Source organism: Myxocyprinus asiaticus, chromosome 46 (assembly GCF_019703515.2).
Source record: "Myxocyprinus asiaticus isolate MX2 ecotype Aquarium Trade chromosome 46, UBuf_Myxa_2, whole genome shotgun sequence".
Taxonomy (NCBI): domain Eukaryota; kingdom Metazoa; phylum Chordata; class Actinopteri; order Cypriniformes; family Catostomidae; genus Myxocyprinus; species Myxocyprinus asiaticus.
Window position 1 is genome coordinate 2,281,446 of NC_059389.1, and position 18,558 is coordinate 2,300,003.

Here is an 18,558-nt window from a genome sequence, read left to right on the forward strand (position 1 = left end):
GAATCAACAATGTGATACATACAGTGCGACCAGTGCAGTCCAATTCTTGAACAAATGACTCTTATGAGTCGATTCTTTTGAATCTGCATTGCTAAACATGCAGCGTGACCAGTGTAGTCTGATTCTTGAACAAATGACTCTTATGAGTCGGTTCTTTTGAATCTACAGTGTGAAACATACAGCGTGACCAGTGTAGTCCGATTCTTGAACAAATGACTCTTATGAGTTGTTTCTTTTGAGTCTACAGCACGAAACATACAGCAGGATTAGTATAGTCCGATTGTCGAGCGACTGACACTGATTAGTCGGTTCTTTTGAATCTACACGGCAAATCATCTATTTTGTTATAATTAGTTTTAATCTATTCTTTTAACTCTGTTCTATTCTAATTTGTTCTGTTGTACTCTATTCTATTCTGTTATTATTAGGTGAAGACTTCTGTTGTGTGTGTCACTGATTCTATATGATATTCTGAAACATTCATTCCAATGAGAGTCACATAAGATTTGTTTCTCTCAGGGCCATCATCATCCGAGCGGGAGAGATCATTCCCATGTCCAGCTCGTTCACTCCAGAATCAGAGCGTCAGAGACTTCAGTTCCTGGTGAGAGAAATGAACACCAGTGGAACTCTGAAGCAGTTTATCACAACAAACTGAAAATACTAGAACATCTGCTGGTTTTAGACGGCAAGACTGCATAATTTTCCCTAAATTCTCTTGCAGGCTCACCTGCAGCCTTCCCTGTTAGGAAATGAGTTCACGCACTTGGAGTTTCCTAGAAGAGTCACAAAGAAAGAGGTCGGGAAGAGAATGCTGTACCGGGACTTTACTATGAGTGGATGGTGAGTTTCTGTCACGTCATTATGTTTTTGATTTGTTGCATTGTATCTGATTATTCTATTATAGATTGACTTTTGAGTATTGACAAAGTTTGACCCACAGATTATTCTGGTTATAGTTTTTTTAATCTAAGTTCAGTCAGTTCACTATTTTTCAGCTCAAACGTGCTGCAGAATTGTCTGCATTGAGATTTGCATTTGAACTGTTTCAGTTGCTGTTTGATGTTTGTTGTTGTTTTGCACAGGGCTTATAAAACCATTCAGGAGGAAGATCTGAAGTTTCCCCTCATATATGGAGAAGGGAAAAGGGTAAGACAGCATTCAGACGTATACCCTGTTTACAACCTGAAAGACACGGTCGAGATTGGGCTGTATTAAAGTACAAACCATAGAGTGGAACTTTATAGGAAACAACATCTACTGATTGTTGACAACATGAAATAAAAATGTTCTTAATTTACTTTCTTCATAAATATTGTTTTTATTGTGTATGATTCATCAGTGCACATTATTGTAATATTTATTTTTATTTAATTTGATTTTTTTCCCTTTTTCTCCCAATGTGGAATGCCCAATTCCCAATGCACTCTAAGTCCTCGTGGTTGCGTAGTGATTAGCCAGAGGACGGATCCCAGTTGCCTCCGCGTCTGAGACCGTCAACCCATGCATCTTATCACGTGGCTTGTTGAGCACGTTGCCACGGAGACATAGCGCGTGTGGAGGCTTCACGGCACCCACCGCGGCATCCACGCACAACTCACCATGCGCCCCACCGAGAGCGAACCACATTATAGCAACTACGAGGAGTTTACCCCATGTGACTCTACCCTCCTTAGCAACCGGGCCAATTCGGTTGCTTAGGAGACCTGTCTGGAACTAGCGAGCTAGTGAACTCCAGGGGTGGTAGCCAGTGTATTTTACCACTGAGCCACCCAGGCCCCCCACATTATTGTAATATTAATCTGGTCAAACTTGGCATAAAAATGTAACTTCATCACTGAAACAACTTTTCTTTCCTGATGACACCACCAAGGCCTAAGGGGTGGAGATAAATAATATTAACCGATGATGTCATAGCCCACTCCTCACGATCCAGTTGAATCCTGATTGTTAAAATCAAGTCCCACCCACATTATTTCTCACTCTAAATATTTTATTTCACTTGGAAATGGGTCATCTGACGCCCATAAAAATGTAATTAAAAGCTGAATTTTTTGAAAAATTAAAGGTTGCCATAAGTTGTTTGGAATACTTTTTTATTATTTCATTAGATAAGAAAAGGTTAGAAACAAACATAGATCAAGTCCAGCAAAAATTCTGTCTGATGTTAAGAATTAATTGTGCTTTGAGATTTAGCATGTCTATGTTCTCACGTTAGATTGCGTAGGCCGTTTAGTCTGATCAGTTTAGAGCTCACTGCGGTAATGGGTCGTTAATTAGTGCCATTTTATTTAACACACTAAAAACCACAGAGAACACCTGCACAGGTAAAACACCACTCATATTTAGTCAGAGAAAATTGGGGAAAAAAATCATCTGTAAAAATCTTGTTCCACAGCTCTTTCTCTCCACTGTGTCAGCACAACTCTAGAGGTGTTAATGAGTGTTGGCTGTTTAACACTGTTCTGAGATCAGTTTGCTGTGCCGTCCTTTAATTGGTAAATCCAGGAAACTGGAATCCAATCAGCTCAGCTTCACAAGACATCTGTTGAGTGTGCCTCCTCGCCTCGTCTCTGGTTTGAAAACGTTCAGATGAACTTGCTGTTTTTATCCACACAGTTATTATAGTTTTACATTTGAACTTTTATATTTTATTTTTTAAAAATGTATTTAATGTTTTCAGTTTTATATCTATTTTATTTTCAATTTGTCCTTTCAGTTGTTTTGTTTTTTTGTTAGTTTTATCTTTATGACTTAGGGTTAGGCATTTATATCAAGTAATTCTGACTATTTCTCACAACTGCAAGTTTTTATAACGTCATTTTGACTCTCACAAATGCAAATTTATATCACTTAATTGCAACTATTTCTCACAATTGCGAATTTATATCACGTAATTGCGACTATTTCTCACAACTGCGAGTTTATATCACGTAATTGCGACTGTTTCTCACAACTGCGAGTTTATATCACGTAATTGCGACTGTTTCTCACAATTGCGAATTTATATCACGTAATTGCGACTATTTCTCACAATTGCGAGTTTATGTCACGTAATTGCGACTATTTCTCACAATTGCGAGTTTATATCACGTAATTGCGACTATTTCTCACAATTGCGAGTTTATATCACGTAATTGGGACTATTTCTCACAATTGCGAGTTTATATCACGTAATTGTGACTGTCTCACAATTGCGAGTTTATATCACGTAATTGCGACTATTTCTCACAATTGCGAGTTTATATCACGTAATTGCGACTATTTCTCACAATTGCGAATTTATATCACGTAATTGCGACTATTTCTCACAACTGCGAGTTTATATCACGTAATTGCGACTATTTCTCACAACTGCGAGTTTATATCACGTAATTGCGACTATTTCTCACAATTGCGAGTTTATATCACGTAATTGCGACTATTTCTCACAATTGCGAGTTTATATCACGTAATTGCGACTATTTCTCACAATTGCGAGTTTATATCACGTAATTGCGACTATTTCTCTCAGTTGCGAGTTTATATTACAAAATTGTGACTATCTCACAATTGCGAGTTTATATCACATAATTGCGACTATTTCTCATAATTGCAAGTTTATATCACGTATTTGCGACTATTTCTCACAATTGCGAGTTTATATTACAAAATTGCGACTTTCTCACAATTGCAAGTTTATATCACGAAATTGTGACTTTCTCACAATTACGAGTTAATATCACGTAATTGCCACTATTTCTCACAACTGCATGTTTATATCACATATTTGCGACTATTTCTCACAATTGCGAGTTTATATCATGTAATTGCGGCTATTTCTCACAATTGCGAGTTTTATACTACGTAATTATGATTAATTCTCACAATTGCGAGTTTGTCATGTAATTTCAACTTTAATTCTCACAATTGCGAGTTTATATCACATAATTGCAACTGTTTCTCACAATCGCAAGTTTATATCACGTAATTGCACTTTAATTCTCACAATTGCGAGTTTATATCACGTAATTGCGACTATTTCTCACAACTGCGAGTTTATATCACGTAATTGCGAATATTTCTCACAACTGCGAGTTTATATCACGTAATTGCGACTATTTCTCACAATTGCGAGTTTATATCACGTAATTGCGACTATTTCTCACAATTGCGAATTTATATCACGTAATTGCGACTATTTCTCACAATTGCGAGTTTATATCACGTAATTGCGACTATTTCTCTCAGTTGCAAGTTTATATTACAAAATTGTGACTATCTCACAATTGCGAGTTTATATCACATAATTGCGACTATTTCTCATAATTGCAAGTTTATATCACGTATTTGCGACTATTTCTCACAATTGCGAGTTTATATTACAAAATTGCGACTTTCTCACAATTGCAAGTTTATATCACGAAATTGTGACTTTCTCACAATTACGAGTTAATATCACGTAATTGCCACTATTTCTCACAACTGCATGTTTATATCACATATTTGCGACTATTTCTCACAATTGCGAGTTTATATCATGTAATTGCGGCTATTTCTCACAATTGCGAGTTTTATACTACGTAATTATGATTAATTCTCACAATTGCGAGTTTGTCATGTAATTTCAACTTTAATTCTCACAATTGCGAGTTTATATCACATAATTGCAACTGTTTCTCACAATCGCAAGTTTATATCACGTAATTGCACTTTAATTCTCACAATTGCGAGTTTATATCACGTAATTGCGACTATTTCTCACAACTGCGAGTTTATATCACGTAATTGCGACTATTTCTCACAACTGCGAGTTTATATCACGTAATTGCGACTATTTCTCACAATTGCGAGTTTATATCACGTAATTGCGACTATTTCTCACAATTGCGAATTTATATCACGTAATTGCGACTATTTCTCACAATTGCGAGTTTATATCACGTAATTGCGACTATTTCTCTCAGTTGCGAGTTTATATTACAAAATTGTGACTATCTCACAATTGCGAGTTTATATCACATAATTGCGACTATTTCTCATAATTGCAAGTTTATATCACGTATTTGCGACTATTTCTCACAATTGCGAGTTTATATTACAAAATTGCGACTTTCTCACAATTGCAAGTTTATATCACGAAATTGTGACTTTCTCACAATTACGAGTTAATATCACGTAATTGCCACTATTTCTCACAACTGCATGTTTATATCACATATTTGCGACTATTTCTCACAATTGCGAGTTTATATCATGTAATTGCGGCTATTTCTCACAATTGCGAGTTTATGTCACGTAATTGCGACTATTTCTCACAATTGCGAGTTTATATCACGTAATTGCGACTATTTCTCACAATTGCGAGTTTATATCACGTAATTGGGACTATTTCTCACAATTGCGAGTTTATATCACGTAATTGTGACTGTCTCACAATTGCGAGTTTATATCACGTAATTGCGACTATTTCTCACAATTGCGAGTTTATATCACGTAATTGCGACTATTTCTCACAATTGCGAATTTATATCACGTAATTGCGACTATTTCTCACAACTGCGAGTTTATATCACGTAATTGCGACTATTTCTCACAACTGCGAGTTTATATCACGTAATTGCGACTATTTCTCACAATTGCGAGTTTATATCACGTAATTGCGACTATTTCTCACAATTGCGAGTTTATATCACGTAATTGCGACTATTTCTCACAATTGCGAGTTTATATCACGTAATTGCGACTATTTCTCTCAGTTGCGAGTTTATATTACAAAATTGTGACTATCTCACAATTGCGAGTTTATATCACATAATTGCGACTATTTCTCATAATTGCAAGTTTATATCACGTATTTGCGACTATTTCTCACAATTGCGAGTTTATATTACAAAATTGCGACTTTCTCACAATTGCAAGTTTATATCACGAAATTGTGACTTTCTCACAATTACGAGTTAATATCACGTAATTGCCACTATTTCTCACAACTGCATGTTTATATCACATATTTGCGACTATTTCTCACAATTGCGAGTTTATATCATGTAATTGCGGCTATTTCTCACAATTGCGAGTTTTATACTACGTAATTATGATTAATTCTCACAATTGCGAGTTTGTCATGTAATTTCAACTTTAATTCTCACAATTGCGAGTTTATATCACATAATTGCAACTGTTTCTCACAATCGCAAGTTTATATCACGTAATTGCACTTTAATTCTCACAATTGCGAGTTTATATCACGTAATTGCGACTATTTCTCACAACTGCGAGTTTATATCACGTAATTGCGAATATTTCTCACAACTGCGAGTTTATATCACGTAATTGCGACTATTTCTCACAATTGCGAGTTTATATCACGTAATTGCGACTATTTCTCACAATTGCGAATTTATATCACGTAATTGCGACTATTTCTCACAATTGCGAGTTTATATCACGTAATTGCGACTATTTCTCTCAGTTGCAAGTTTATATTACAAAATTGTGACTATCTCACAATTGCGAGTTTATATCACATAATTGCGACTATTTCTCATAATTGCAAGTTTATATCACGTATTTGCGACTATTTCTCACAATTGCGAGTTTATATTACAAAATTGCGACTTTCTCACAATTGCAAGTTTATATCACGAAATTGTGACTTTCTCACAATTACGAGTTAATATCACGTAATTGCCACTATTTCTCACAACTGCATGTTTATATCACATATTTGCGACTATTTCTCACAATTGCGAGTTTATATCATGTAATTGCGGCTATTTCTCACAATTGCGAGTTTTATACTACGTAATTATGATTAATTCTCACAATTGCGAGTTTGTCATGTAATTTCAACTTTAATTCTCACAATTGCGAGTTTATATCACATAATTGCAACTGTTTCTCACAATCGCAAGTTTATATCACGTAATTGCACTTTAATTCTCACAATTGCGAGTTTATATCACGTAATTGCGACTATTTCTCACAACTGCGAGTTTATATCACGTAATTGCGACTATTTCTCACAACTGCGAGTTTATATCACGTAATTGCGACTATTTCTCACAATTGCGAGTTTATATCACGTAATTGCGACTATTTCTCACAATTGCGAATTTATATCACGTAATTGCGACTATTTCTCACAATTGCGAGTTTATATCACGTAATTGCGACTATTTCTCTCAGTTGCGAGTTTATATTACAAAATTGTGACTATCTCACAATTGCGAGTTTATATCACATAATTGCGACTATTTCTCATAATTGCAAGTTTATATCACGTATTTGCGACTATTTCTCACAATTGCGAGTTTATATTACAAAATTGCGACTTTCTCACAATTGCAAGTTTATATCACGAAATTGTGACTTTCTCACAATTACGAGTTAATATCACGTAATTGCCACTATTTCTCACAACTGCATGTTTATATCACATATTTGCGACTATTTCTCACAATTGCGAGTTTATATCATGTAATTGCGGCTATTTCTCACAATTGCGAGTTTTATACTACGTAATTATGATTAATTCTCACAATTGCGAGTTTGTCATGTAATTTCAACTTTAATTCTCACAATTGCGAGTTTATATCACATAATTGCAACTGTTTCTCACAATCGCAAGTTTATATCACGTAATTGCACTTTAATTCTCACAATTGCGAGTTTATATCACCTAGTTGCGACTATTTCTCACAGTTGTGAGTTTATATCACATAATTGCGACTATTTCTCACAATTGCGAGTTTATATCACATAATTGAGACTATCTCACAATTGCGAGTTTATATCACGTAATTGCGACTGTTTCTCACAGTTATATCACGTAATTATGAATTATGACTTTAATTCTCACATTTGCGAGTTTATATTTGTAATTGCGACTATTTCTCACAACTGCGAGTTTATTGAATGTAATTACGACTTTAATTGTCACAATTGCAAGTTTATATCATGTAATTGTGACACAACTTAGGGTTTATATTACTTAATTGTGACATTATATCTCACATTTACAAGCTTATATCATGTAATTAAGAATTTATTCCTTAAATTTAGTTACATTTCTCATGGTCATCTAGTGTTATCGATAATTAGTGGTATTTTCGTGTTTAATGTTTGTAAAGTTTTCAAATAATTGATCATGCACTGTGTATCAAAAACTGAAATTCTTTTATAGTCATTTTAATTGGATTAATGTAGTTAGAGTCATAAAAATCTATTTTCATTGTAAAACTTTAATTATATTTCAAATAGTTTAGTTTGTTTTTCCAATGTTTATGTTGGTTTGATTTTTATTTCAATTAACAAAAAAGTTTTCATTTAGTTTTTGCTTTATATTCATTAACTGTATTAGCACTGCTTCGGCAGGGCTCATTCCACACACACAAGAGCAAATATGAAAAACGCCTCTGCGGCGAGTTAAGAGTGCTGTTGACACGAGGGAGTTGTAGACAGCAGGCGGCTGAGGTCTTGTGTATTATTAACCAGCAAGGGCTGTTCTGACCAGTAACACTGAACACTATTATTTTGAGGAAGATCAAACTGTTCACGACTCGCTTTTATATGCCTGAATTCACAGTGTACTAGATTGGAATTTTAAAGAGGAATCCTGCTTTTACTATATATGACATGACTCATGTATACTTGTCATGACTTGAATTGAACGTGAAATCTAAATTGACTCTATTTACTTTTTTAAATACAGGTCCCTTATTGTATTGTGAACGATTCATTAGCGCATGTAATTCCAATTAAATAAATAAAAAATGTAGTTTGTAATCTTTCATTAAATAAACCTCTGAAATGACCTTGCTTTAAGATTCTGACATTTGTGTTGTTTTATTATATTTGTGCAATACTGTCTATTTAGTAAGATAAGTGATGTTAAATTGTGTGTTTGTTTTATGCAGGCACGTGTGCTGGCAACCATCGGTATTACGCGTGGACTCGGCGATCATGACCTGAAGGTTCACGACTCTGAGATCTCCATCAAACCGTTCCTCTCCTGTTCTCCAGAGGTCAAACACCTTCAGTTAATTTGCACACAAACAGCCCATTCACTATAGATTGATTTTACTTACAAAAAAAAGTACCATGAAGTACTGTGGTGTTACCATGTTCTTTCGGTTTTTTGGACATGTTACCATAGTTTTACCATATTTTTTTAGTCGTACCATGGTAAAACAATGTTATAATAATAAATAACTCCGTACATTTATATAGTGCTTTTCTAGGCACTCAAAGCGCTTTACATAGTATAGGGGGAATCTCCTCAACCATCACCAGTGTGCAGCATCCACCTGGATGATGCGACGGTAGCCATAGTGCGCCAGAACACTCACCATACACCAGTTATTGGTGGAGAGGAGAGAGTAGAGTGATACAGCCAATTCAGGGATGGGGATTATTAAGAGGCCATGATTGAGAAGTTACACCCCTACTCTTTACAAGAAGTGTCCTGGGATTTTTAATGATCACAGAGAGTCAGGACCTTGGTTTAACGTCTCATCCGAAAGATGGTGCTTTTTTTTACCATATAGTGTCCCCATCACTATACTGGGGCATTAGGACCCACACAGACCGCAGGGTGAACACCCCCTGCTGGCCACACTAATACCTCTTCCAGCAGCAACCTTAGTTTTCCCAGGAGGTCTCCCATCCAGGTACTGACCAGGCTCAACCCTGCTTAGCTTTAGTGGGCAACCAATGTTACAGTGCTTATATTATGTTTTTGGACATGTACCATGTTAGCATGGTCGTACCACATGTAATGTACATGTTGCCATGGTAATGCCATGTTTTTTTGTCATGATAATTTCATGTTTTGGACATGTTACCATGGTTATAACATATTTTTTACCATGGTAATACCACATTAATACCATGTATATAAACATGTTACCATGGATATACCATGTTGTTTAGGACATGTACCATGTTAGCATGGTCGTACCACATGTAATGGACATGTTGCCATGGTAATGCCATGTTTTTTATTATGGTAATACCATGTTTTGGACATGTTACCATGGTTACAACATATTTTTTAACATGGTATTATCATATTGTTTTCCATGGGAATACCGCGTTTTATAACCATGTAAATACCATGTGTTTAAACATCTTACAATGGTAATATCATGTTTTTTACCTTGGTATTATCATATTTTCTTCCATGGTAATACCACGTTTTATAACTATGGTAATACCATGTTTTTGTATGATTGTAATTCTATGCTACCATGGTTATAACATGTTTTTAGGGCAGGTTATCATGGTTATACTGTGTTATATGGACATGTAACCATGGAAATACCACATGTAATGGACCTGTTGCCATGGTAATTCCATGTTTGTTACTATGGTAAAACCATGTTTTTGGATATGTTATTACAGTTATACCATGTTTTTGGACATATTACCATGGTAATACCACGTTTTTTGTACTACATTAATAGCATGTCTTTGAACATGTTATGATAGTGTTACCATGGTAATAACACTTGTAATGGACATGTTGCCATGGTAATATCATGTTTTTTTACCTTAGTAATACCGTGTTTGGACATGCTGCCATGGTTATAACATATTTTTTACCATGGTATTATCATATTTTTTTCCATGGTAATACCATGTTTTATAACCACGTTAATACCATGTGTTAAAACATCTTACCATGGTAATACCATATTTTTGTACGATGGTAATGCCATGTTACCATGGTAATAACATGTTTTTTAGGACATGTTACCATGATAATACCACGTGTAATGGACCTGTTGCCATGTTAATGCCATATTTTGTTTTTTATATAGTAATGCCATATGGTAATACCATCTTTTTGACACGTTACCATGGTGATACCATGTTTTTCACCATGATAATACCATGTTTTGGACTTTACCTTGGTAATATCATATTTTTTTGCCATAGTAATTCCTCATTTTATGGACACGTTATCTTGTATACTCTCTATATTTGTTTTATTTGAAATATCTTGGGAGTATCATGTAAATACCATGGTAAATGATTAAAATGGTAATCATTCAGTCACTTACAAAATAATACCCTCACAGTTCCAAAAAATTCCATGTTACATGTCCAAAAGACTGTGGCACTACCATGGTATTTTTATACTTTAAGGGAACTTTTTTTGTGAGGTACACAATAGAATATAGCAAAGTATTGTGCTGTTACCATCTGATACATCACTGTACCGCGGTACTACAGTAATTTTTGTAAAGTTTTCTGGGTCAGAAATCAGGTCAGTTCCACCCAATGAACTACAGAACAATCTGTAAGTTCTATAACGTCCTATAACTTTAACTTTTATAAAGACTTAAACATTTCTTTATATTTGTCTTCCTGTACTTGTTTACAGTTCTTCTCACCCTCTCACTGTCTCTCAGACAGTTTTATCCCTCAGAATAAAGTTCTTGTCTTAAAGCAGTACAGATTCCTCCAGTGACACGATCTGCTCTCTACCTCTCGGCTGCACGCTTGATTCTTCTGAAGTGCACTTGATCTTTAATTCACATATCATGTAGAGTTCAGCCACGGTTCAGCTCAGTTTTCTTTTTTTGTGTGGTTTTCGCTCCTCTTTGATGTTTTTTCTTAGCCTTCCTCCTCGATGCACTTTTCCCCCGTTATGCGCTTGTGTAATGTGTATAAGTATGTAAAGTATGCATGCGGTCTGGAATCTGTGGCGGGATCGAGTTACTTATTTCCTGCTGGTTGCGCAGACACTAGTGATGGGATGAAAGGTCGAGACCTGGTCACTAAGGGGGACCAGACGTTTGCATTAAATTAACTCTCCCACATTTGACATGTTTATTTATTTGATTGTATACAATGCATAGTTCCTGCTCTAAAATCGGATTGGATGAGCCATGTTTGAAGTTTTAAAAATGGCCGATATATTCCCACTTCTCTGTGGAACCCCAGTCACCATTCAATGTCATTGTGTTTTTTTTCCATACAGTTAAAGTGAATGGTGACTGAGGCTTTTATTCTTTACAAATTAAGTTCCACAAATGAATATGTATCCCATGATGAACTATGTTATCATCCAACAGGTGAAGATTTATGACCTCTCTCAGTACGAACACGGTGCTGATGATGTCATGATTTTGGCTACAGATGGACTGTGGGACGTGCTGTCCAATCAGGAAGTGGCAGAGGCAGTCTCTGGTTTCCTTGGAAACTGTGATCCTGATGACCAACACAGGCAAGTTGTTGAGCATTGACAGCACTGCATCGATGGTGGTTCAGTATAATCAAGAGTTTGATTTTGTGCACAATTAATGACATTTTTTTTATTTTGTTAATACTTTTTCTAAGGAAAGATAAACATAAATGATGATAGCCAAAATAATAATGCCATGAATCAATATTTACTGAGTAATTATATTGTAGAGGGGGGTCAAATGACAATTTTCGCCTATTTTGGAGCAAATGTACAGGTGAAAAAAATAACCTTAGACAGGTGTCAGTGTCATTATTTTATTTTTACACAGAGATAGGTAGGTCTATTATTAAACTCAGTTGATTTCAGCACCTCTTGTTGCATTATATGCCAATGGTGTGAATCCAAAAATGGGAAACAAACAGTTTTGTGTTGTTTTTTCAAAGTTTGAGTGCCTATAACTCCAGAAGTATTCAAGATATCTGAATATCCTTTTATGTTCTGGTTCAGAACAAAATTTTGTTTTTGTATCTTCATTTTTAAAGTCCTACATGGTTGAATCCCAGAGATATGGGGCTCTCAATGTGGCTCCAGGCATCAATTGTTCAATGTTACCCATTTTTAATGGTCGAAAACCAAAAGTGGGCCACAAGGTATAAAGCTAGTTTTTCTTGTCCAACAAAACAAAGGTGTGAAGTTCAAATAATGTTGAAATTAGAAATGTTTCTGTATTTATTCACATAAAAACAATAGTCAAAAGCTACATTTTCAAGAGTTCAAAAATACACAATTATTCAGAATAAGCAACACCTGTGGCTCTTTAGTTAGTGCAATACTTATATCCAGTTTTTAGATTTCAGAAATCTGCAAAGCTCTGGAATGCATCATTAGGGGTCCAAACATCAAAGATGCTGAAATTCGACTTTATTTATACTGATTTTCTTATTTTTCTTTTTCTGCCTTAAAAATGTTTGGGCATCAGAGACCGTAAATTGTAGAGATCCCAAACTTGGTGCGATGGTCCCAAATTCTCCCCACTACTGAGGCGTTCTGACATTAGGTGGTGCTATAATTAGCACAGTTACATTTTCACTAATATAGCATACCAGTGGGGAGCCTAGGTAGCTCAGCGATTATTGATGCTGACTACCACCCCTGGAGTCGCGAGTTCGAATCCAGAGTGTGCTGAGTGACTCCAGCCAGGTCTCCTAAGCAACCAAATTGGCCCGGTTGCTAGGCAGGGTAGAGTCACATGGGGTAACCTCCTCGTGGTCGCTATAATGTGGTTCTCACTCTCGGTGGGGCACGTGGTGAGTTGTGCGTGGATGCCGCGGAGAATAGCGTGAAGCCTCCACGTGCGCTATGTCTCCGCGGTAACGTGCTCAACAAGCCACGTGATAAGATGCGCGGATTGACGGTCTCAGACGCGGAGGCAACTGAGAGTCACTATGCCACCACGAGGACGTAGAGCGCATTGGGAATTGGGCATTCCAAATTGGGGAGAATAAAATAAAATAAAATAATAAAGCTGTATGGACTACTTTTTGTCAAACAGAATAGTGAAAATCATACAGGTTTTGAACAACAATGTGAGTAGATGACAGATTTTGCAGTTTTGGGTGAACTATCCCTTTAACCGACTTGGTCGCTTTAGACAAAATGCTCAACTAAATGACTAATTAACACATTTTCTGCAATAAAAAAACTCTGTCTTCCATTCTCTGTCATTTTTAGGTACACTATGGCGGCCCAAGACCTGGTCATGAAGGCCAGAGGTGTCCTGAGAGATAGAGGTTGGAGAATCGCTGGAGACAAGCTCGGCTCTGGAGACGACATTTCAGTCTTCATAATTCCTCTAATGCACGGCAGTAAGCAACCCCTACCAAGCTGACCAATCAGGAGGTGGGATGCCAAACGAACATGGCCAAATTAGTTTATTACCCAATCCTTAGATGGTCATACTTTGGCCTGCTGGATTTGAAGGACGCTGCTGTGTGTTTGACCTCATTTAGAGTAAATTTCTGACTGCTTGCTTTCAAGACTCACTTAAAAGTCGAAGACTACTTTGAAGACCCATGCCAACGTTCCCGACCTCTTTGGACTCATGGATAGTATGCAAGTTATAACTTTGCACAGTGACTAAAAGGAGAGTCATTTGGTTCTTTGAAGTTCTCAGTGGACAGATTAAACCCTCCACAGTTTGTTTATCTGCAGAAAAACCGTCTGGCTGCTCGATGGAACTGATCACATGTTGTTTTTCTTTCAGGATATTCATTTATCCTCGGAATGTTTAGTTTGCGGTTTTTGTTTTTCCCTCCAAAATCAAAGCGATTCTGGCTGTAATTTGTATATCCTGTTTCCTCAAATGATTCTTAATTACTGTATATGGAAAAACATACTTAAGAAATTGCTGAATGCGTACCAGGATTATTCAAGTTTTGAAAATGTCACTATTTTTTTAAACTTTGTTTTGTAAGTTGATTTTATATTTCAATTTGTTTTAATGATCGTTGTCAGTTTTAATGCATTTTATAGCTAGTTTTCATTCTTTGCGAACCACCATTTTTTGGTTTGTTTAATTAATATTTAGTATCAATATTTGTTCACTGCTTGTTTTACGCCTTCGTAGTTTAGCGACAACTTTGTTTCACATGTCTAAGGCCACGTCCACATTAATACGTTTTCACCTGAAACGTTTACATTAGAACGCTGTTTTCCTCCACCGAAACCATGAGAGTTTTAAAAACGCTTTCCATTACCACATACTTTTCTGTTTCCTAACGTCATCGTTTTCCTGAAGTATGCGGTTACAGAGAGCATTTTTTAAATGCTTCATTTTCGGTGGAGCCAAACGGCGTTCTCATGTGGATGAGAGCCGTAAACGGAGCGAAATTAATTCGTTTTTAGACTAAAACGTGTAAGTGTGGATGTAGCCTTAGGACGTCCTGAAACCTTACTTATGCCAAGTTCCACTATGGATGAGAGGCGTAAACATAGCAAAATCACTGCGTTTTCAAACACAAACGTATCAGGCGGCGTCCAAAGTAATACGTTATTTGTAACTGAATTAATGATATGGTATGTGGATTAATCAAATCAATCGCAATTAATCGCATATATAAATATTTGCTGAAAAAGACCCTCAAATAGCAATAATTCAATATATAATGATTAAATAATTATAAATAAAATATATAATAAAAAATAATAATTCAGATAATTAAAATGAATTACACTGTTGTGGCACACGAGTAAAGCATTAAAAAAGACAGTAACACTTTACAATAAGTTAATGCATGGGGTATCATGAACAAACAATATATTGTTTACAGCATTTATTAATCTTTGTTAAAATTAGTAGATAAAAATACATTTGTTCATTGTTAGTTAATTGTTAGTTCATTGTTAGTTCATAGTGCATTCATTAATATTAACATATACAACTTTTGATTTAAAAACACTTTACAATAAGGTTTCATTTGTTAACATGAACTAACAATGAACAATACTTATTAAGCATTTATTAATCTTGGTTAATGTTAATTTCAACATATACTAATACATTTTTAAAATCAAAAGTTGTATTAATTAACATTAGTTAATGCACTATGAACTAACAAAGATTAATAAATGCTGTAACAAATATATTGTTAATTGTTTATTCATGATAATTAATGCATTAACTAATATTAACGAATAGAACCTTGTTGTAAAGTGTTACTAAAAACTGTATTAGTATATGTTGAAATTAACATTAACCAAGATTAATAAATGCTGTAAGTATTTTTCATTAATAGTTCATGTTAACTAATGTTGTTAAATAATTTTAACAAATGGAACCTTACTGTACAGTGTGACCATCTTTTTCAATACAAAAAGTTAATACAAAAAGTGGCTTTAAAATCCATTATATTGTTTATTTCCATATTATTGAACATAAGACTATCATTGGCCGACAGTTCACAGCAATCCATTATGCAATTGAATTCGTCAATCTATCCGAAATAGATTTATTATGAGGGCTTCTCTAAGGACACATCAATGTACACCTGCATCAGATGGACACATTTGGAGCGTCTCTGTTGCGTCATGTCATAAGCCGTGTTTATGTCGCTGTGTCAAGTTTAACGTAGTTTAATACTTAGAAAAACATCTTGAGATCCGTGTGTTTAAACGCAAGAACGCGTCGTCATGTTGTGCTGTCTGTGAGTGTGGTTTGTTCTCTGTAAAAGCTGCACGTTGCCTATACAGCTGGAGTTCCGCTTACTGCCCCCTGGAGAAAACAGGTGGTACTTCAAGCTTGAATTACGGTCCAGGGACGATTAATTGCATACATTTTTTTAACACATTATTTTTTTAATATAATTAATCACACTGAATTAATGCATTAAATCGACAGCCCTGCTTAAAATGCATTAATTTTGCATTAGTTTTCATTTCAAAAACGCTCTCCATTATTGCATACTTTGAAAAGCAATGACGGTAGAAAATGTTTTCAATCGATTACGGATTAAGTGTGGATTTTACCTCTCTTTAGACCACGTCCACACTAAAATGTTTTCGTTTGAGAATGTATTAATTTCACCACGTTTATGCCTCTCATCCAGACTAAGATGCCGTTTAACTCAACCAAGCGTTTCAAAAATGCACATACTGCATAGTTTGGAAAATTATGATGAAAACGGATTAGTGTGGATATGGCCTTAAGATTTTTAGGATAATTTGAGGATGCTACATTTTTTAAGAATAGTAAATTATCTCATTTGTCAGCTGAATAAGTCACATGCGCAGCGGCAATCTTTTACGCTCCGTTGTGAATTAACACCTGCCTGCAATCTGTTCTCCTGAGCTCCTGTGTGGAAGTTCGGCGAGGTCTGACTTACATACATCATGTTCACAGTGGCACCTTCCTCTTCGACAGCACAAACCCGCTGTGATCATTTGGGGAGGCTTTCGTCTTCACACACATACACGACATACACACACTTCCTCCCCGAGAGAGTGGCCATCTGGTCAGCACAACCCGAGTGTGACCAAAACAAGACTAATTTGGCCACAAATTCAGCTGTGTGTGTGTTGTGGGCTCTTACACACTTTAGCGCAGTAATTTGTGTGGGTGGACAGCACTGCAAGGGCATCACATGCTTACTAAAGGAGAGCTTTCTGGGAAGTGCACAAACATGGACTGCGAAAAAGATCCATATACTGCTTGTGTAGCTCAGTTAATGTTTGTTGAAATGCCCCATGAATTTTACTAATAAAAACTCATTAACAATGTTTCATATTGATTATAAACCTTGTTTCTCAACAGATGTAGTTATGCATTTTATTTCCGGAGCATTAAGCAATGTTGTCATCATCACATCATGTTACATATAAACAATCAACAGTTAACGTATAATTAACTGCACATGTCAGAACTAATGGCTTGAACGTCAAACCTTGTTCAATGTGTCTTGACGCATTTTAACATATCTGAATAAATGTAAATGCAAATTAGATTTGAGCATTTCAACTGAGGAGATTATCAGTGAATAATGTTATTGACATACTTGAACAAAACTGTTGCATGGCTTCAGAAGACTTGGAATATAGCGCACAAGTTGTATAAACTACAAGCTACTAAAGTAGTTAAACTACAGTCGAGCTACTCTTTAAAAAAAAGTAGTTAGCTACATTACAAGCTACTTTTTAGCTAACTACGTTGAAAATATTTAAAGAAGAAAATATTTTTAGATATATAAAAATCTAAATTCCATAATTAGAAGTTCTGACTGCAGAATTCAATATGACCTGATAGTTATACACTTAATTAGGATGACAAAATTTGCCATGGTTATGCTACAGTAACCATAGTTCAACCTTAGTAACCACAAAATTACCATTGTTACTACAGTCATGGCTGCTGTAGTTGTATGATTCACTTCTGTAAGTGTTAAACAAATAGGGTGACAACATTAAATTGAACATACATTTACACTTATTTATAGTACACACTAATAAAACTAGACAAGATATTTGAAATAATAGGAAATCGAAATAAAGTGATAAACAGTAGCAATTAACTAAATATTTCTATGGAAGTATTTTAATGACAAATGTCTTTGCACACTCTGAATTGCACTAATTGAAAAATAAAGGCATTGCATTAACAGTGCTTGCATTTTTTGGGGATGCACTTCCATATGGTTGTATATTTAAGCTGTGAATATTTCAATTAAAAACATTTCGCACAAAATCTCATCATTAAATACATATTCACCATCCAAAATTCTGTTCCAAAAAATAAAGTTTTTAAAGTTTTCTTTAAAAAAAAGAAATAGTATTCAACAGGTAATACTTGGTCCATTATACATTTCCAAAAAAAAATTTTTTTTTTTTTT

The 18,558-nt window shown here is 35.3% G+C and overlaps 1 protein-coding gene across 1 annotated transcript in view; it reads left to right on the forward strand.

Annotated features, from left to right (window-relative positions):
- ppm1h (protein phosphatase, Mg2+/Mn2+ dependent, 1H) overlaps nt 1–17,485 on the forward strand; it is a 28,324-nt gene extending 10,839 nt beyond the window's left edge. Inside the window, exons 5-10 of the mRNA XM_051689992.1 lie at nt 520–604; nt 725–843; nt 1,086–1,149; nt 8,901–9,008; nt 12,066–12,217; nt 13,910–17,485. Of these exons, the coding sequence (XP_051545952.1) occupies nt 520–604; nt 725–843; nt 1,086–1,149; nt 8,901–9,008; nt 12,066–12,217; nt 13,910–14,066 (685 nt within the window). The 3' untranslated portion in view covers nt 14,067–17,485. The remainder of the gene's footprint in view (nt 1–519; nt 605–724; nt 844–1,085; nt 1,150–8,900; nt 9,009–12,065; nt 12,218–13,909) is intronic.
- The last annotated feature ends 1,073 nt before the right edge of the window (nt 17,486–18,558 follow it).